Genomic DNA, 22299 nt, shown 5'->3' with positions numbered 1-22299 from the left:
GTAGCGAAGAGCACAGAAGAGATATATCATATAGGAGATCAAATCATAGAGTGGAAAGAGAAGATCCGTAATCAACATTATGAGCGCAAACCGAAAGATCAAGTAGTGATAAATTTATTTTGCAAGTGGATCAGGGTAAATCTCTTAACAGAGTGGTCTTAATAGGCCTAGTTAAATCTCCTAATAGAGTGCTTACTTCATTATAAGTTTTAAATCTTTTAATCAAGGTAGACCTAATAATCTTGTAAGCTCTTAATAGGGAAGACCCCTCAAAGTGATCACATTTATAACCCTAACAAAAGAACTTTGCTACTGAGTAGTGAAGATTTGTAGGTGTCATCCCCACCCCAATTTTACCTTCACCTTGGAGGGTTTCTGAGTAACAAATATATTGTGTTATGTGTTTACAATTACGCTTATGGATGTGATAAATAGTTAGATCTATTTCAGCATTTCAAATTCAAGGTTATATTTGTTCATGATTTAGATATGAGATGGATTAGTGGTGAATGTAGTTAGTTTGTTATTTGCTTTGAAGGATAAAAGTTTTAGTGATTCTGATTTGCTATGAGAGACTCATAGTGAGCATCATGTAGAGAGAGTCCACGATGTCATCATGTTGAGAGATTCCATGATGAGAGTTGGAAGTCATATTAAGAGAGTCCATGATTGTATCAATCCATGAAAAATGTTGTTTGTAAACCTTACTAACTTGTCATGTTGAGTGATTCTTATGACAACGTCACATTGAGCAAGCCTGTGATGAAAGGTGTTTGTGATTTTTGCAAGTTCGTCATGTTGAGAGATTCCATGAAAGCATGACATTTAGCAAGTCCTATCATGTTGAGTGATTCCACGATTAGTAATTGTTATAGGTCTATCATATTAAGTGATTCCATAATGATTAACAATGGGTAAATTTAGTGTCATGTTGAAAGTTAGTTGTGTTTCTTGTAGGGTTTTCATGTTGAGTGATTCCATGAATTTTTATAAGGTCTATGTGATTAGATTTTATCATTAACATTTTGATTGTAGCTTTGTACAACTATTCAACTAAATATGTCTCTTGCTAAGAGGGAGTGTTGGAGATTGCAGTTGTGATAGAGATCTCTATCATTGGGTGTTAATATTGTTATGGTCACCTGGAATATTAAGAATCGCCCTTCATTCTAGAAGGGTTTTCCTAGGGTATTGCTATTTATCTAATTTCTAGGCTAAATCCAACAAATCCAAAACACAATGTTATTTATAATTATATAAAATTAGAGCTTAGTTAGGGTTTGCATGTTTTAGGCTAATGACTAAAGTTCAATTTGTGTTAGTGTTCGAAGATAAAGTCTAAACTTATATTTATAGTTGGGATTTGATTAGGGCTAGGATTAGTAACCATTTAGTGTTAGAAATGTATTAAGGTTTAACGGTAGGGTTAAAGTCTAATTAGGGCTTAAAATTATAGTTAAATTTTTTAATTATGATTACATTTTTTGTTAGAATTCAAATATTGTTAGGATTAAAATTAGGATCCTTGATAAAATTTGGCATTACAATTAAAGATGTATTTAATACTAAGAGTTAGCAAGCATTTAATTAGAGTTAAGTTTCATCTGGAACTTATAATCAAGACAGAGATTAAGGATGGTGAGTTTCAATTAAGTTTATGGTTTGATTATAAACAATGATCTCACAAATAATTTTTTGAGGGATTTAAATTCTCCCGACATTTACAATTATTCAATTATAAATTTTAATTGTTTCATATATCTAAATATTATGCATTGTTAATAATGTAGAGTCCAAACTTATCACTAACTATAGCCCTAACCTTAATTTTTACCCTACCATATCCTTAGCCCTAACTTCATTTCTGAATATCTTTCACCCTAACTCTATTTCTAATATAACACTAAAGATGGTCCTTATTAAATCTATTATCATGATCCTAACAATAATCCTAATTTTAACCATGTTAGTATCCTTAACTCAACCCAAACCTTAATGGTATTCATGACACCACTCTAACTCTCACCCTAATCATAATCTTGATCTCATTATCTCTAATGAGAACCCTAATAGTTGTCATATTCACCCTAAATCTAACTAGGGCCATTAACCATGATCCCAAGCCTAATTCTATCTCTTATGCAAACCCTAAACCTAATTCTTATCTTAGCCCTAAAATCAATCTTAACCTTAATTCTAACCCTAATGTCAACCCTAACCTTAACCATAAATCTAATCCTAATCCTATCCAAACCCCTAACTCAAATCCTAATTCTATCCAAACCCCTAACTCAAATCCTAATTCTATCTCTAATCCTATACTTTACGCTAACCATAATCTTTATCATAATTCTATCTCTAATCCTATACTTTACCCTAACCATGATCTTTATCATAATTGTCACCTAACCATAACTCTACTCCTAATAATAACTATAACTATATTTTTTACTTTAAAACCTAACCTTGTTCTAACCATAATTCCATCTCTAACCCTAACCCTAACCTTGTTCTAATCATAACTCCATCTCTAACCCTAACCCTAACCCTAATTGTATCAATAACCCTATGTGCTATCCCTACTATATTTTAGCCTTACTCGTGTCCCCAACCTTGGCCTTTAACCCTAATTTTATCCCTATCCTAACCATCACCCTATATTTAATCCTAAAATCTAACCATAATCATTTATTGTCTTATATGTTACATTGTGAATGTTAAGAGAGTATGCACATGTGCACACATATATGCCCAAGAACAATCTCGTGTGTGTGTGTGCGCGCGCGTGCATGTACATTGTTGCATCTACTATTTACATATTTTGGAATTAATAAGGATATTTAGAGTTGTTTTAATTGCATAATTGATTCACCCCCTTGTGTATGTGTGTGCGCGTGCATGGCGTGGGCATGCATGCATGCGCGCGTGTGCGCGCGCACGTGTGTGTGTGTGTGTGTGTGTGTGTGTGATGACATATCAATAGTCTGTGGGCATGCATGCATGCGCGCGCGTGTGTGCGCGTGCACGTGTGTGTGTGTGTGTGTGTGTGTGTGTGTGATGACATATCAATAGTCTCCAATGGGAAGAATCAAAGCTATGTAACAAATTGTTTTCATTCTTTAGTTGCTATGCAATGTATCCACATTATCGTATGAAAAAAAAAATTACATGATGTTTCAATTACATAGAGTTAATCATACAGAATTTGAATAGTGATACTGCTAGCACGATTTAACTGTGTGATTTTGAGTCAAACTCATTGACTTGGAATTTAAATAGTTATTCCAGTAAATTTAAAAATAAAACTGCAATGTATATTCCTAATCAAAACCTTGTAGCTTATAAGCACCGTCTATCTATCCAGTTTCAATCAAAGATGCTGGCCAGATAACTCAGAATTCTTTTAAACCAATAAAAGAGCATCCATGCCTTAGACACAAGTTTGCAATGGCCCACGGTGAAGGTTGATAAGATTCAATTCTTATGGACATGAAAATTTCCCCCAATTTGGGTAAACCAACCCCAATTGTATTCTTCATAAGTTTCAAATTATTCTGAAGATATGTAAGGCATGACAACTAAAAACTTACGGTTAGGAACAATAGTGATCTGTTTTGCACGCAAACGAAGAAATATTAATCTTTACATGCACAGAAAGTGTTTTATAATTTAAATATTGCAGACAATATTGGGTAGAAGAAGGGAAAAGAAACTTTGTTCATACTTTTTGTACTCAGATCTGATGAGGCTCCTTGATCTTACAAGTTGCCCCTAGATAAAAGCTTACAATCACCTTATATATATTTTTCTTTTTTTAAAGAATTGGGTAATGAAATTCTATCTACAAGCTCAATAATATCATCTTTTTAAATATTTTAAAAGATCATACACGGCACTGTACAGAGGTGCTGCTGCCTTTGGACGTTCAACAGAACCAAGTAGAATGTCTGCTGGAGTTAAAAACGGGTCCCCATAGAAACGCGAGTTTGTTTGTGACCGAACTGATACAATATTTCCCTCAAGAGACACTCCCAGAAACGCACCTGCACCCAAGCCGAATCAAAAACATTCAAACCATCAAGATGAGAAAGTTAAGGATAGAAAACCATCCAAATTTATTTTAGAATGTGACAGTATAAAATTGATAATTGTCCAACGCAGCTGTTAGCTCTTGCTAAACTACTGCAGACACAATAACAAAAATACTAAACTATTATGAAAAATTATAAGGCGGCTGTTGGAAATTTGTAAACTAATCCTGATAGTATTATTCATGATACAAAAATAAGTCATATTATAGGGCTTGTTTTGTTAGGAAGCGTCCTTCGTTAGAATTTTATATTATGGTTCACTGGTCTTTGATCCCCATTCCATAAAACTAAGTATGTAGCATTCAATTATTATCTCTTTCCAAGTTTTGACCACCTCCCTGAATGCAGCTGTCACCTCTATAGATTGATCCCCCCATCCTTCAATTAAAAGATCTGAAAATCGGTATTCTTACTCAACCAGCTTACTCCCTGAACCAACCTGTACCCCCCACTTCAAGCCATCAAAAAATTCCTCTACTTACCAAACCTTTCAAGATTCGAATCTTGCAATCTGTCTATGGTTCATATTCAGTCTAATCAAATTTATTCATTGCAACTTCATATAAAAAATACCAAATTCAAAGAAAATTCGCTCAAACTAATTTGTATAACATGATTCAAGGATGTGTCTCGATGGGGACCATGACAAAAATCACATAACAGAAAGCAAATTGAAAGAGTCAGCATGACCTAAAATAACTCCTCTAGCTTTACCCTGGTCGCAAATACATATTCAATTTCTAATGAATAAGACTCTATTAAAGAGGCTGTCTCATCAAATAAAGCAGGTTAAGGTAGTAGAGCATTAATTTTAAAAGAAAACTGTAGCTTTACACTAATACCCACACTACAGAATGTTAAGCTTTCCCCTCCTTTCGAGAGTTTTCAAACTAAGACCTCCCTTCATATTTCCATAGATATTAAACTTTACGTTATGAACAGAAGTAATGAGACAATATTTGCAATAATCTGAACATGCATCCCATGCTCCTCTTTTGTATGACACGTATACTTTATAAACTAAATGAATGTCAAAACCTCTTCATATAACATTTTTAGAGCCCAAGCCTGCATCAGTCCTTGCATTTTCCATTTTTTCTTTGTGCTCACTCAATTTAATCCTCAAACTCCAATTGGTATATAATTTGTGATACAAATATGACATGAACCTTCATTGCTGGATTATTTCAGTTCCTTTCAGATTTTCTACATCTATTTACATTCATATATGCCAAAGCCAGTCGGTCATATTAATCCAGGGAACTGGAAGTGACAAAAAATGATACATACATTTATCAATTTAGCTTTCATTTTAGATGTCCACAGAAATAACAAACAGTAGAAAAATGCAGCACAAAATATTTGGAAGAAAGTTAAATTCAACCATGTCAATTTATTCCTCAAGTGTATTGCAGAAAAAAGATGATTATAAAGATCAAATATGACCTTTGCTAGAGCTGTATGTGTAACAAGCAGCCATTCCAGCATCTCCAGCTCGAATATCTGCCTCTGCAACTCTTCCCAATACTCCAGCTGCTGCACTTAATCCTGCACCCAGAGAGAAATGCGAACGACTACTGAAAGCTTTGACTGCTTTGGAATTGCGAAGAACAATAACAAAATCAGTAAGCTCTCCTCCCATCTGTTTGCAAGAAACACAAAAGGGAGTCATCATTTTTTCAACTTTCATTTCCAGGGATATAAAATTATTTATCTTTCCAAAATCTGAACACTGAAAAAAGATTTGTAAAACCTCCCCATAAGCAGTAAATCAGACCTGTGCTCCCCATCCCAGACCGTATGACATAATAGCTGATGGTGCAGACCATGACCCATCATCTTTTCGGGCAATAACCAACCCCGTCCCTAATTTGTAGGTCACAACCATTCCTGCCTTTGCAACAGAAAAGATGGCCAATCCCTTGGCTCCTCTTAAAACAGCTTCTGGTATGGATTTTTCTGCTTTCAATCTACCAATCTGTAGAAGATGCCAGTTGTTTAATTCTAATCCTCAAAAACAATTGCTAAAAGTTTTGATTTTACAGCCAGTTAAAATCCATCACAGCATTAAACAAGATGACATACAAGCTAATTCATGGCTAAATTGTTAAAAGAAAAAATACATGACATGTTCATCAACAATCAGTTATGGATAACGTATCTACCTCACAATAACTTCGCAATATATTTGTTGCCTTGTATATTTCTTGGTCCATGGACATACCAAAAGGGGTATTCAGCCATCCCCTCATACATGTCCAATCAGTTACATCATGTGTTGCAATTTGAGCTGCATTACTTATACGACATATCAAATATCTCTGAAATGGTTCCAACCTACCATAACACGTATCACATACTCTTTGAGGGTCTCTTTGTCGAAATTTAACAGGTAAAAGGCATCTTCCAGTTGAACATGACCAACAATATATTCCTCCACAGAAACGACAGTGGTGTCTGCAACGAGTGAGGGGTTTGAAAGGTGCCCAACATTGCATGCAGCTAGGTGAGCTACTATCCGGTACCCACTGTGGAGGCTCTGCTTCCAAAGTTGTTTGCACTGCACGATTATTGATTCCATCTCCACTCGCAAGGGGAGGAGCACTTGGTGGGTGAACCGAGGACCATAGCATCGACAGATCATCTTGAGGAAAATCTTCAGTTGAAACATCAACAATGTCTTCTTGCTCTTCTACATTGGCAGGAGAATTGTTCATCCCTGTGGCCATAACATATAAACCACTTAAAACATTCTTCAAATTTACTTCCGGCTGAGGGCTGCTTGCCCGAACATATTCATCATCTTCACCCATGTCAGCAGATATTCCCAATTGAATGTTGGGAGTTTTCTTTGAAGACCTTATTGGCTTCGATTTCACAACAAAATTGATCTGGCACCCAAAGCCCTATTTCCTCTATAGGGGATATCTCCTATTTATCATTTACAAAAGCAAAATAATCCTGCATCTAGGATACATCCACATATAGTCCTACCTGCAAATTAAGTTCACAAATATCAGCAACCGCTTTGCTGCAAGATGAGATACAACATTGCAATTTGGAAAACATGATGCTTAATAACATCCATAAAAAGGTTATAAAAAGGTTATGGAAACCTGATTTTCAGATAAATAGCTCAAAAAATGTATGAGTAAGCTACTCTTAAAGGTTTGCCCAAGTTTCCCACCATGAGACAACCTTTAGTAATGTATGAGTGAGCTACTCTTAAGGGCTTGCCCAGGTTTCCCACCATGATACGATAGAATAATCAACCTCTAATAAAATACCATATTTCTTTTGACAGTCGTAAAAGCAAATAAGATGTACTTTGCATATTACACATGTCATCCATGTTTCATTTGGAAATAGTTTGCTTGGTTTAATAAGGTGTTAAGCCATTTCCAATATTTTCAGAAAAAAATATTTCATGGGTGATCATAGAAGGGAACTACAGATACCACATTACCAAAACATGTGTGTAAAGTAGGATAATGCTGTGTAACAACAGGCATGACAGCATATATTTTTAAAATATCTTCAAATAGCTATAGTAAATATTAAAATACAAGATATTAATCCTTAACTGTCAAATAGATTATCAACTAGCATACTTGATTTTTTTTAAATTATAAGGATGTAGAAAGGTATCATTATATAGTACAACACAAGGCCAAGAAAATAAGTTCGAGCATTAACATAGGAATGTTTTAAGAAAAGCAAAGGCGGACAAGGAGAAGGCCATCATTAAAATCAAAAACTGAATTCCCAGAGGCAGGATCTGAACAGGAAAGAATTTGAAAGAAGAAAATCATACAGATTCTTAGTTCCTCATAGAAAAAATGTGGGATAAACACGGGGAAGAGGCATTTTTCTGCTTTGTTGACTTTAATAAGGCTTTTGACACCGTCCCTAGGGATAAGTCATGGAATAGGATAGAAGAATTAGAGGTCCCAACAGAGTATAGAGCTGCTGTTTACAAACTTTACAAACAAGTTAAAGCAAAAATCAGAACCAAAGTGGGCATGTGAGAATGCTTTGGCAATGACATAAGGGTCAAACAGGGATGCCCATTATTGCCTACCTTGTTTGCCTCTATATTGACAAGTTAGAAGAATGGTTAAACAAAGCCAATGGAGAGGGAATTCAGCTGGCTGAATATGTGATCAGATTGCTTTTGTATGCTGATGACCTCATTCTCATTGCTAAAACGGCATAGGGGCTGAGAGAACATTTGAAGAACTTAGAAACCTTTTGCACGAAAGTAGGGCTGGAGGTCAACACTTCTAAGACCAAGATCATGGTCTTTTCCTTGAGAAAGAGAAAACAACAATGCACTTTCATATTTAATGACAAAGCGCTAGAAATTGTAGAAGAATACAAGTATTTGGGGATAGATTTCCATTACCGGCTCAGTTGGGAAACATGCAGATCAAAAAAGATACAGAGGGGATGGAAGGCATCTTATCTTCTTCAAAACAGGTGCAAGACAGCAGAGTTATGGGATTAAAAGACTAAAAAAACCCTCTTTGGGTTGCTGGTGAAACCAATTATTTTATATGGCAGTGAGGTATGGGGAAGTAGCGTATCAAACCATACATGGCGACAAATTGAAAGAATTCAGAAACACTTCATCACAACTAATCTCAAAATCAAATCCACAGTCCCATTTGAAATTATTTTAGCGAAGGCAAGCATGTTCCCAGTGGAGGCCTCGGCAATTGTTAGATTGCTAAGCTATCTAAAAAAGGTGAGTAAAATGGATGCACATCGCTGCCCTAGTAGGGTGGTTGATGGAGAACTAGCTCGTCGGAAGAAGACATGGAAGAAACAAAACGATAAATGGTTCAATAAGTAGAACATTGACTACCTAGAATGTCCGGAAAACAATTCTGAAATTAAAAAATGGGCAGCAGGAAAAGTCAAATCTGTCATGGGGGCAAACCAGCTAGGTAGAAAAAAACTTATTATGTCAAAGAATTTAATCCCACTTGCAAACATGACGACAAAGAATATCTAGGAGCCGAAATCAAAGGAAGGGCAAAAATCCTAATCGCTCAATTGAGATCTAGTTCCCACCATTTGAGATGTGAAACTAGTAGATGGAATCTCCCTCAAGAAGAGTGGGAAGACAGAATTTGTAGATTTTGCAACGAGGGTGTGGTGGAAACAGAGTGGCACTATCTGAAGGATTGTACAGCATACAAAGACATTCACAGCCAACACAAAGAAACGTTAAAAGTGAACAACATAAAAGACCTTTTCAAAGGACCAAGACTCTTCAAGGGGGCCATTTTACTTATGCACATTCACAACAAAAGAGATAGGCTGGAGAAATCACATCAAACTAACTAGGAGTTGTATGTGGGTCCCTTAGGCTTATGGCCTCGTGGATGTCATTAAAAATCTTTCATTCATACATTCATTCTTTTTAGACAACCGATACTTGGGCATACAAGTTTAAACACAAGTTTGGCAAAGACTTCATAGCAAGGTGCATTGACAAAAAAATTGAGAGTAAATTATAATTTTTAAAAGGCACATTTCCATTCTGCTGGAACCTTACCTTCTCTGCTTAGATGTCACAACTGATAGCTGTCTATAGTGTCATTAACACCCAGGCATGCAAATAGCCTTGATTATTCAGGGATGAGCATGTATGGACTCCAAAGGTCAACCGGACATTCACAGGGCTCAGGTATGAACCATAATAGTTATAACTCAGATTGGCTGCCCTAAACATGAGTTGTGTGTTCTGGGAATTTGAATCAAGGTACAGACATGTCCAGCCCATTGATTAGCCCACAACCAACTTCAGAAGGTTGAAAGTTCTTGAAACAAATCTGCTAGTGCGTCGATAAGCAGATTATTCATAAGGTAAAAGACACTGAAATTAGTCACCAAATCAAGCACCAAACAAAGTTCAGAACCATATGAATATCTACAACCTCAAAAGAACAGCCACTAAATCATACAAGCAGAAATGACTACAGTCTATAGATGATCATGTCATGCAAACATTATGAAGTAGCACCACTGCAGAGAAATGGTTCCAGATTATTTACTTTTGAGACCAATATAACTCAACGACCGTCTATGTATAAAGACACAATGCTAATCTTACTTTGAAAGTCTGCCTACGTCAATATATGAGATCCATCTAAGTCACAAGGTTTGCCAAATTTCATCCCTGAAGCTCGAATTTCAGTGAATTTTTACCCTTTCCAAACTTCATCCGAATTTTATGATATATTTAACATATAATTGTTATTTATAATAAGATTATTATATTTTAAAATAATATTAAGTTATTTACTTTAATTATTTAGCAACGCATTTGACAATTTTGTGGATATATTACTTATATATAAAAATAGATAAATATAAAGTTCAATTTAATGTTGATTTTTTTCCGAATATTTACACTTGCTGAATTCCATCCGAATTTTATGATCGACGAACTCAAATTCAAATTCAAATCTTGTAACTTAGAGATCCATGATGAAGTGTATAACCCAACTAAGAAAAATGAAGTATTTAATAAAAGCATTTTACATATTAGTTTCTCCAGACACATTCACATTATAAAGGTATGTATTTGATCTGAATTTTAAATGAAGTTCATTCAGAAACAAACAACTTTATCCAAAAAAACATAAACCTGAATTTAGTACATTTGTTGTGTTAATTGATGCAATTACCTGCAGTACTGCACATATTCTTCTAGTACTACGCTGTTATTAAAAATTTATTTCTGCTCTTAGTTTGGCCCTGATTCCTAATTTCTTCTATATTTGTTCTTCGATCATTCAATTCATAGACACCACTCCCAAATGTTTTATTCTCCCCTTTATATCACTGAAGGAGATGTCACACCTCTTCACCGAAACCATCATCTTTGCAAAGGATGCGTCCCTTCATAAATTAAGCGCTGCCTTCTTTTGTTAAATAAATGCTAACTGAAAACTGCTGACCATGACATTCTCTTGTTCAATATTAATCGACCACATCTTGTTTACTCTATGATGCAGGAGCATCTTGCATGGGAAAATTATTATAAAAAAAAAAAAAATCTGGAAGAGAGAGAAAGTGACGAAAATTAGAGGAGAAATAATAAAAAAAATAAAGAAGAAAACATGAGAAGGGGATTTCTATTTTCGAGGTGCATAGGTGGCATAATAGAAAAAATAAAAAATAAATGGTTGTCATTCCATTTATCGAGGTGTGTGGGAAGAATTCTAGAAAGTTATGAATATTGTAGAAAGTTGTGGATATTGTCGAAGGTTATGGAAGTTGTTGAAGGTTGTGGATATTGTGTAGGTGGAATTCTAGAAGCTTGTGGATAAGTCATGCATTGGGTGGTAAGTGCCTATTTAAGCAAGGAATATGAGCATTTCTAATCAAGCTTGAGAAGTGGAAGCTCGAGAAGGAGAAGCTCGGGAAGTAGAAGCTTTGGAAGGAAAGCTTGGAAAGGTGAAAGTTGTGGAAGGTGAAGCTTGGAAAGCTTAGAAGGCTTCAAGGTGTGAAAGAGAAGGAGGAAGTGAAGAGTGAGTTTTCCTGAGTCTGTGGACAGAGCGCCGAATGTGAGGCAATTTACAGCAGGATTATGGTGGAGTTGTGAGTGTAGAGAGAGCGCCGAATGTGAGGCAGTTTACGCTTGGATCTTGGATAAGGTTGGAGAAGAGCTAGTGGCTACGGTTTAGAAACAAGGAGGTTACTTGGGAAGCATTTTATCTCGTTGTCTTCATATTGTTGCATTCTTGGTTGTGAGTTGGTAAGGGTGGTGTGGCCCTTCGTCAGTGGTATCAGTGCGTACCTTCATTAGTGGTATCAGAGTGGTCCTTCATCAGTGGTATCAGAGCGTACCTTCATCAGTGGTATCAGAGCAGGAGTTCCTGAGTGTACAAGCAGATTGCCAAAGTGTGAGGCAGTTTGTACCAGGACCTTGGTTGGGTGAAGTTTATTAGAGTGGGAGTTCCTAAGCGTGTAAACAGATCACCGAAGCTAAGGCAATTTGCACTAGGACCTTGGGAGGACATACAGATTGATCGATTGATGCGGAGATGGAAGACTGAACTTGTTGAGGCATGATTGTGGAGAGCTGGTGGATTGCAAATTCATTGTCCTAGACTTGTGATGTGGTTCCTGATTGTTTGTGCGAGGTGGCAAATTGCGATCTGACTTGCAAACAATTTGGTTGTCACAAGGAGCGTGGGAAGGATTTGTTGTAGAGGGTTTACGAAGATCTTGGGAGATGGCTCCAAGAGGATTGGACCCTAAGATGATTGCGAAAATCCATGATATAGTGGAGAGGAATTTTTCTAAGATGTTTTCTCGGTTGGATGCTAGATTGGCTGATCAAGCTAAAAAGGTCAAGGTGGAAGAGGATGGTTTTGCTAATCAGTTTGTGGAGTCTGATGCAGAACCTATAGAAAAAATAGAGGTTGTTGCTAAGGATATTCCTAACCTTGTTGATGTTGGGATGGAGGTTGGTTTTCATGATCAATTGGTTGAGTCTGACATGGAGATTGTAGAGCACTCGGTCGTGGATGATCCAGTTGTTGTTGCAGGTGAGTTATGTATTGCAGAGCATCTTGTTGTGAGCAATGAGATTGTTGGTTTGGCATGTATTGATGGAGATCTATATGTTGGTGCTGATATGGAGTTTGTTGTTGCTGATGCGGAGTTTGTTGTTGCGGGTATGAATTCACTAGTTGCTGATGTGGATGAGAGTTTTCTATTGAAGCATTATGTTCAGTTTGTTCCTGGGAGTGAGCATGTTAATTGGATGTTTGAGATTGTGGTGTTTGATAGAGTAATGCAGATGTGGAAGATTTGCATGGTGGTTTTCTTGTCCCCGTTGAGGTGGTAACCTTTGATGAAGATGAAGATAGTGGTAGATCTTTCTTTTTTGGTGTCAAAAGTGTGGGACACACTTTTCTATCTACCGGGGAAGTCTGATGCAAGAGCATCTTGCATGGGAAAATTATTGAAAAAAAAAAATTGAATAAAAAGAAAAAAAAAATCTGGAAGAGAGAGAAAGTGACGAAAATTAGAGGAGAAATAATAAAAAAATAAAAAAGAGGAAAAAAGGAGAAGGGGATTTCTATTTTCGAGGTGCATAGGTGGCATAATAGAAAAAATAAAAAATAAATGGTTGTCATTCCATTTATCGAAGTGTGTGGGAAGAATTCTAGAAAGTTATGAATATTGTAGAAAGTTGTGGATATTGTAGAAGGTTATGGAAGTTGTAAAAAGTTGTGGATATTGTATAGGTGGAATTCTAGAAGCTTGTGGATAAGTCATGCATTGGGTGGTAAGTGCCTATTTAAGCAAGGCATATGAGCATTTTTAATCAAGCTTGAGAAGTGGAAGCTCGAGAAGGAGAAGCTCAGGAAGTAGAAGCTTTGGAAGGAAAGCTTGAAAAGGTGAAAGTTGTGGAAGGTGAAGCTTGGAAAGCTTGGAAGGCTTCAAGGTGTGAAAGAGAAGGAGGAAGTGAAGAGTGAGTTTTCCTGAGTCTGTGGACAGAGCGCCGAATGTGAGGCAGTTTACAGCAAAATTATGGTGGAGTTGTGAGTGTAGACAGAGCACCGAATGTGAGGCAGTTTACACTTGGATCTTGGATAAGGTTGGAGAAGAGCTAGTGGCTGCGGTTTAGAAACAAGGAGGTTACTTGGGAAGCATTTTATCTCGTTGTCTTCATATTGTTGCATTCTTGGTTGTGAGTTGGTAAGGGTGGTGTGGCCCTTCGTCAGTGGTATCAGTGCGTACCTTCATTAGTGGTATCAGAGTGGTCCTTCATCAGTGGTATCAAAGCGTACCTTCATCACTCTATTTCCTTTGCCCAGGGTATAGATCATACATAGGTTGTGGTCAAGGCTATGATATTTAGTTTGGCAGGTCATAATTCTCCGTGTTCAGAATTGATGTAATAACCTGCAATACTTTACATGTTTTTCTGGTACTAAGCAAAGGAGATAGTTAGGCCTGCCAATATGAATACACAGTATGTTGAACCATCTCTAACTCAGGTTAACAATTGTTGCATATTTCACAATTTTTTCAAAAATAACCTATCACATGTAGATCAAAAATATTGTAAGTGTGAAGTTATATTGCACTGAAATCATCATCACAATTCAATTACATCCCTATGAATACATAGTTCATGACAACATAAATATTTCCACCGGTCAATGACAACATAAATATTTCCACCGATCCAAAACTCTACAATAGAATATCATTTTGACTTAATAAGTGCCATGTTCTATGATATCAAACGCGTAAAGGGACATCTGATCTTTTCTGGTCTTTCCTTCAAAATTCAGTGATAACTACTCTAAAATGAGAGACTTGATTCTTCAACATCTGAGCATTATTTACCACTTCAGAGCTTGGCACGAGATTGTAACTGATTCCATAATAAAGAAAAAGAATAGCCAAAAACATGCATTGCTACGTTGAATACTTGACAGAATTGGAGTTGTAATTCATGACAGTTTTGAAAGAATGAGTAAAGAGTCAATTTCAAAAGAGTGATGAATATTATATAAGCATACGAAAACATTATATCCTAATATTGGAGAAAAACTGGAATTTACTCAAGACACTCGTAAATTTTGGGCAAGGTAGGAAGTACGAGTAGTTTTTTAAATAAAACATATCTAGTGTTTAAAATATTGGTCAGTCAGCAAAACAAACAGATCCACAAAAAATCCTCTAATGAAATTTTCAGAAGCAACAAAAAGAGAACAACTAAAAATATAAAGAACTCCTTCAGAAAGCTATCCATAATTTGCTGACTACTTTCATAAACAGATCAAAAGTGTGCTCAAGCACCGTGCTACAAATTCCTGACTAAGGGCTCCTTCAAACATCGTACAAAGATACCAGAATTTCAAAACCTAAAAAAATATCATTGCTCTTATGAATCATGAACCACTTTACCCAGCAATTCAACACTATATATATGCTGAGGAAATTTATAGGTAACCGTCAAGCCAAAAGGCATATTTGGCACAAGAGGGCACCTCATTGAAAGGATTCGCAAGAAATTCCTTTCTGACGCCGAGACGAAGCTCTATGTGTTAACTGAACCTTGCAAACTATTTTACATGCACGGCGGCCACAAATTAATATCATCCTAGAAATTACTGAATATCAAAAAAAACCATTTCGATTCGTTTTTAACTTAGATTTTATGAGTTATACAGAACGTTATGCAAACCCTTACCTTAGTTAGCTTCCATTATTGGCCAATTGCAGGATTTCACGACAATGAAGGTTGCAAGTTCAAATTCCACCAAATTCAAAATCATAATCATAATTTATGCTCAAAAGCCCTGCGGCAGACGATGATAGACAATAATCTAAACCAAGACGAATTCTTGGGCCGATCAAAACAAGTACTAGCAACCTATAACCTATGATTCGTACGGGTTATACAAATTACCAGTTCGCTTGAATGAATATAGCAGAGGGGGAATTGAACATACCTCGGGCAGACAATGAGATGAGATGCGTATGAATACGGTGAGTAATCGATGTGAAATAAAATGGAGGCTTGTGTTTGTAAATTATAACGAAGGCAAAGCGGTCTCGTTATGAAAGAGGGATTTTTACGCAACTGGCGTATTTGTATTTAGTATTTATAGCCGCACTCTTTCCTCGGGCTTTATAAACAGTATTTATTTGGCCAGAAGATTCTTACCTTGCTTAAGCTAAAATTGCTTATATGAACCTTTCTGGTTTAGTACTTAGAAATAGGCCTTATTATAGTTTACACTCTAATTATTATTATTAGTATTTTGTTTTTTTTCGTGGCTATCCATTCTCTCTTTGATGTCCTGTGATCTGGTTCTTATTCTTATCATATGGCTTTTCTCAAAATAAAACAAAATGCTATTTTCTAAATTTATATAAATTAAAATTTACATAATATTTTTATTTTTATTTTTATTTAGAAAAATATTGAAAATTAATATAGCAAAAAAAATAACAATAGACATAAATATATTGTTATTAAATATTGTATATATTTACCAAGAGTAATCATTATCTATGTTTACAAATATTTTATAAGATTTAATCGTAATTAAGAAAGTTTATTATTCAATTGTCTTATAACAATCTTAAAAGTATCCATGGTGTTGTCCAACATAATATTGAACTCTTGTTAAACATGATAAAAAATACAAAGTTTAAAGATGTGACCACTATCATATAAATATTATTGTTCTAAATGGGAGAAAATCATATGTAACAATAAAGTACTAAAAATCCAACTTTTTGATCAAAACTTATTTATAAAAAGATGAGACAAATTTATTTAAAATTATGGCAATTTGAAAATATTGTCCTAAAAGGGTTTTTGGACAAAAATATGCCCTTAGGGTACTCAAATTGGTTACCCATGATTGTGACTTCAACTAAGAGCAAAAACATCATTGCCACAGTAAGTAATGGGTGCATGGTTTACAAGGGCTTAGCCCTTTAGAGCATGGGGGAACCTTCTACCAAAATCCCACATTACTAAAAATTGCAACCTGATAAAATATCTTTTGATTTTTAAAAATAAAAAATAGACAATGTATATAATGTTGTGACATGGCCAACATGATGCTTGTATAGGGTCTACAACTAACATTTTTATTATATAGATTCTACATTTGTATACCTACAAGATTATGTAAAGATTCATTTTATGATGCAACTTAAAATAAAATAATTAAAATACAAAAAATTATAGAAAACAACTATCAAAAGCCCATAAAGTGAAGATGGAATAGATTTAGATTGGAATAGTCTTTCCTTTCATTCTCCTTCAAATTACAGTGATTATATGTATCAAAAAATAGTCCCCTTAATTCTCAATACCTCATTCTCCATCCTTCCCTTCCCTCTAAAAAGAAACTTGACTAAAAATAACACCCAATCAACATGTTGTTCACTTGATGATAGACCACTCACGCCCAAAAAAAAAAAAAAAAAAACTTAAAACTACCACTACAAAATAGTAATAGCGAGAAGAAGCCAAAAAAGGAAAAAATCATTAATTCCACAGTTAGAACGCAAGTAGGGGAAATCAAGGGAGATGTTTTGCATCATTCTCCCTTCCTTTGAGAAAATGTGATCTTCCTAGCTCTTGTCAATTGTGCTTCACCATATCAACTTCAATGATCCATAAATTGTAAGAATCTAGCAAGTTTCCACACTTAACAAAACAAAGATTATATGACTTGGTTCATGTTGCCACCAATTTTGTTATCTAATACTTGTTCAACTAGTTTTTTTCTTCTTTGGGAACTTCTTACTCCGAAGGTTGTTTTCCTCAATGTGCTCAACTTGCATCTAATCTTCCATAGTTTCACTTGAATGTGAGTATAGGTCAACAACATTAAAAATGGGAAGAATATCCAATTTTATGGTAAATTAATTTGGTAGGCATTGTCATTTATTTTCTTTATAAATTTGCAAGGCCTAATCTTCTTAAGCTTCAATTTGTGTAGGTGCCTTAGGGACATCATTCTTTGCATGCATGGAACATGACCATGTATTACTCTTGGAAGGCCTTTTTATTTTCAATGAAAAAATAACTCTTCATATATTGATCATTCGTTGACTACAATTTAACACTAGCTTGTTGATGTATCTCTTGGGTGCACTTTAACAAATCTGCAACTTATTGATTGTTATGTGGGCTTATTGGTAAATCAATAAAGTCTTCAACTCCCTTACAATTTTCTCCATATACAATTTTAAATGTAGACATACTTGTAGACCGATTAATGTTGGGATTATAGGAAAATTGTGTTAGAAATACGAAATGTTAAGAGGGGGCTGAATCAGTTTTGCACAACCTTTTGCCCAACTATAGGTATGATTAACAATCTTAAAACATGCACATGTGATTAAACTGAAAGGTAAACATAATGGTTTAACACAATGCAACTCATAACACCATTGCTTGTTTACACAGGAAAATTTGGCCAAGGGAAAACCCTAGTGGGAATGGCACCCACAAAATGATCCACTAATCAAAAGTATCTTGTGAAAGATATTGACCGTGTTAGGAGTCTATTACATTTGTATAGCGTCTCGATCCTTGTTAGAGGACTAGCCCTTGTTAGAAGCTTCAACCTTATTAGGAGTTGTAGTAATACAATACAAAATGTATGCAAGAAGAGCCCACTACTCAAATATGCAATATACAATAATATTATGTACACAAAAGGTATAGATACAAAAAACCTCTTGCCAATGTTGATATCTTCAATGTCGCATTCATCATTCTAAAAAAGTCATCAACAAACAGAATAAAGTATTTATCACCATAATAGCTTTGTATTCCAATAAGACCACCTAAGTTATTATGAACCAACTCTAAAATATCATTAGAAGAATAAGTCTTGCTCTTGAAACTACACTTTGTCATTTTACCCATTTGACATTGTTTGCACATCACTTTATCAAGTTTGCTTAGTCTTGGTAACCCTCTAACTCTTTTCATTTTACTAATGCTTACCAAGTTATCAAAGTTCACATGACATAGCCTCTTATGCCATAGCCAAACATCTTCACATTAAGCAAATAGATAAGTATCTACAAATAGGTCTAGATAGAACAAGTTACCTCTTATTTGCTCTCCACTTCCAATGAGTTCACTAGTAGCATCATACATCTTTTCTTTCTTATTCTATAAATTAACTCTGTAGCTTAAACTTATCAACTTTACCACACTCAACAAGTTATATTTTAAACCATCAACCCAATATTCATTATCACATTTGATCTTATGATTTAGTTTAATTGATCCTTTGCCCTTTACATAACACGGTGCATCATTAGGCCAGACTTAACACTACTTCCATTATGATGTTCTAGCTTATCAAACTTACTCCTATCATCAGTCATATAATGTGAGCAACCACTATCATTTATCCATATATCATTCTTACTCACATCTGAGATAAATGCAATGTTTCATCATAATCATCTTTAATTGCAACATAAACAACTTCTTCATCATGATCATCAAAATTACTATGAGAACCATCTTCTTCAACAATATAGCAAGATTTCTTACCTTTGTATTTTCCTTTCCTCTAGGAAGTCTTCTAGCCAACAATGCTTCAAGTTCAACAAGGTCGTCATCAAATCCACTGTCACTTTCTACATACTTGTTCTTCTTCTTTTTCTTAGATCCATCAAAGATTAGTTGTGTTTTGAATGCATATTCAACATTAGCAGGGGAGTAATTGTAAAAAATTGATAATTCAAATGCAATAAGTCTACCAATCACATTATATAAGGTTAGATCATTACTAGGTGTACACCTTAGTTCTTGAATAGCAAATACTTTGATTGCATAGATAGGAAGTAAAGTCCTCAATACCTTACTTATCATAGTCGCATCATATATGATGCCTCCAGCTCCTTTGATAACATTCACCACTTCTTTGATTCGACCATAATATTGTGCAATATTCTCACCTTCTTGCATGCTCATGTCATCAAATTTTCCTCTCAAGTTTTCTGCCTTGGCTTTCAATACATTCTTGTCTCCTCCATGGATTTTTATCAGCTTGTCTCACATTTTCTTAGCAATAGTTCATTCCTTCACATCATCAAATTCTACATAACTTGGGGTTGCTACAAGTTCAATCATCATTTGGTTTTGTTTTTTCTTCTCTTTCATTTGTTTAACTGTCATAGGTCTAGGAACCTCAATATATTCACTATCTAGGTAGTAAGATGTGGAATCTCCAATACCAGATAAATGCAATCTCATCAATCTTTTCCATGCTGGTAAGTTCTCCTCATTCAACTTAGGTATCTCTCTCTTGTACATCTTGATCTTTGGCTTGAGTCCCTTCAAACTTTCCTGAAAAGCACCTATGCTCTGATACAAATTGTTACAATGATTTAGAATAAGTGAGAGGGGTGGCGGTGAATCACTTATCCTTAGGTCCAGATGTATAAATTTAAGTTTTAACAACTTCAAACATATTAACAATCTCAGGTACCCATTTAGTCTATATAGCATAATGTCACATGCAATTACTTAACTCTCTGTCTCTATATGTGTCGACTGACAGAAAATAAATTACTGTAAAAATATAGCATGCAAGACAATAACATTCACACACAAAAATAACACTTTGACAACAATATTTAACAATGAAACCAATTTGGGAAAAACCACGAAATAACATGCTACCAATTTTTCACTCTTTTGAAGTGAGCTTGGTTAAGAGGCAACCTTGTTAAAGGTTATACAACACGTTGTTAAATGTGACCCTGTTAAAGGATTTAATCACCCTATTAGGATAGATCTTGTTAGAGGTTTGCAAAACATTCTGTTAGAATGTCACCTTGATTAGAGGGTTTATAAAATGACCGTTAGGTCAACCTTGATTAAAGGATTGTAATGCCTACCCCTAGTTTAGTTTTATCTTTCTTGTAGGCTTCCAGGAGTAAGTCTAAGTTTAGGGGGAGTGGATGTAATGCCTACCCCTACTTGACTTTTCTGATGGTATTGTTAGATTCTTTTAGGCTTGTTTTATGTTTATGTTTGTGATTATCAGTACCTTGTTATCAAATTAGATTTAAATGCATTTCATATTCAATTGATATATGTGTTGAGTTACTTAGTTATTTCATGTCCTTGGATTTTTATTAGCTTGTCCCACATTTGCTTAGCAATAGTGGATTCCTTCACATCACCAAATTCTACATAACTTAGGGTTGCTACAAGTTCAATCATCATTTCATTTTATTCCTCCTTCTCTTTCATTTGTTCAACTATCATAGGTCTAAGAACCTCAATGTATTCACTATCTAGGTAGTAAGATGTGGAATCTCTAATACCAGATAAATGTAATCTCATCAACCTTTTCTATGTTGTTAAGTTCTCCTTGTTCAGCTTAGATATCTCTCTCTTGTACATCTTGATCTTTGTCTTGAGTCCCTTCAAACTTTTACGACAAGCACCTATGCTCTGATACAAATTGTTATAATGATTTAGAATAACTGAGAGGGGTGGGGGTGAATTAGTTATCCTTAGGTCTAGATGTATAAATTATAAGTTTTAACGACTTCAAACATATTAACAATCTTAGATACCCACTTAGTCTATATAGCATATCACCAACAATTTAACATTTCATGCAATTACTTAACTCTATGTCTATATATATGTTGAATGATAGAAAATAAATTACTATAAAAATATAGCATGCAAAACAATAACATTCACACACAAAAATAACACTTTGACACCAAGATTTAACATGGAAACCCAATTTAGGAAAAACCACCAAGTAACATGCTACCAATTTTTCACTCTTTTGAGTGAGTTTGGTTAAGAGGCAACATTATTAAAGGTTATACAACACACTGTTAAATGTGACCCTGTTAAAGGATTTAATCACCCTATTAGGATAGACCTTGTTAAAGGACTGCAAAACATTCCATTAAAATGTCACCTTGATTAAAGGATTTACAAAATGATTGTTAGGTCAACCTTGATTAAAGGATAGTAATGCCTACCCCTAGTTTAGTTTTATCTTTCTTGTAGGCTTCCAGTAGTAAGCCTAAGTCTAGGGGGAGTGGATGAAATGTCTACCCCTAATTGACTTTTCTGATGGTGTTGTCAGATTCTTTTAGGCTTGTTTTATGTTTATGTTTATGATCATCAGTACTAAGTTACCAGATTAGATTTAAATGTATTTCATATGCAGTTGATATATGTGTTGAGTTACTTAGTTATTTCATGTGTTCAAGATTATTTCGATGATGTTATATGTATGCTCATATAGTGATTTTAATTATTTCATAATGTTAGTGAGAAGAATGATTTATATGCAGTTCTATGGTTACTTACCCCATACTTGCATGTGTATGGTGTACGTGTATGTTTTACTTTATGATTGGTGTTACTGATATGGTTTAGGGAGGGAGTCATAGTGACCTGCTAGTTAGGATCTACACGATGTACCACTCCCTGTCATTGCCTATTTAGTTTAGAATATATGTGTTTGTACATGTGTGTATTTTATGCAAATTCCAAGTACTAGGTATCGACTTCCTTGAATTGCTAGGATGAATGTACCCTATCGTAGTAGCTCAATGGTATAAGTGGGGAGATAACTTTTGAGTCCAAATCTTAACCTAAGGCAATTGTCCTAAAATGTAGGACAAGTATTTG

At 35.0% G+C, this 22299-nt stretch overlaps 1 protein-coding gene across 3 annotated transcripts; it reads right to left on the bottom strand.

Annotated features, from left to right (window-relative positions):
• Positions 1-3647: 3647 nt before the first annotated feature.
• Positions 3648-15638, bottom strand: LOC149548417 (uncharacterized). 3 transcript variants are annotated; one of them, XM_089792494.1, is made up of 7 exons: positions 15587-15638; positions 15325-15433; positions 15122-15196; positions 6257-7085; positions 5869-6069; positions 5538-5733; positions 3648-4043 (listed from the first exon to the last, which is right to left on the bottom strand). In XM_089792494.1, the coding sequence occupies exons 4-7, from the start codon at positions 6902-6904 to the stop codon at positions 3859-3861; spliced, it is 1230 nt and encodes a 409-aa protein (XP_089648620.1). In that variant the 5' UTR covers positions 6905-7085; positions 15122-15196; positions 15325-15433; positions 15587-15638; the 3' UTR covers positions 3648-3858. The 3 variants fall into 3 exon arrangements, with proteins under 3 accessions (XP_089648620.1, XP_089648621.1, XP_089648619.1); XM_089792495.1 differs by lacking the exon at positions 15122-15196; XM_089792493.1 differs by lacking the exons at positions 15122-15196; positions 15325-15433.
• Positions 15639-22299: the final 6661 nt, after the last annotated feature.

This window comes from Cupressus sempervirens, chromosome 7 (assembly GCF_028749045.1).
Source record: "Cupressus sempervirens isolate cs-2001-9-10 chromosome 7, ASM2874904v1, whole genome shotgun sequence".
Taxonomy (NCBI): Eukaryota; Viridiplantae; Streptophyta; class Pinopsida; order Cupressales; family Cupressaceae; genus Cupressus; species Cupressus sempervirens.
This window is presented reverse-complemented; position numbering and strand designations above follow the sequence as displayed.

Excerpts from the sequence above, each read along its gene's own strand:
- LOC149548417 (XM_089792494.1), bottom strand. The coding sequence starts at position 6,904 with ATGGGTGAAGATGATGAATATGTTCGGGCAAGCAGCCCTCAGCCGGAA. Across the intron at positions 6,070-6,256 it reads TATTGCGAAGTTATTGTGAG|ATTGGTAGATTGAAAGCAGA; the intron begins GTAGATACGTTA and ends CATCTTCTACAG. Across the intron at positions 5,734-5,868 it reads GTCTGGGATGGGGAGCACAG|ATGGGAGGAGAGCTTACTGA; the intron begins GTCTGATTTACT and ends TCTTGCAAACAG.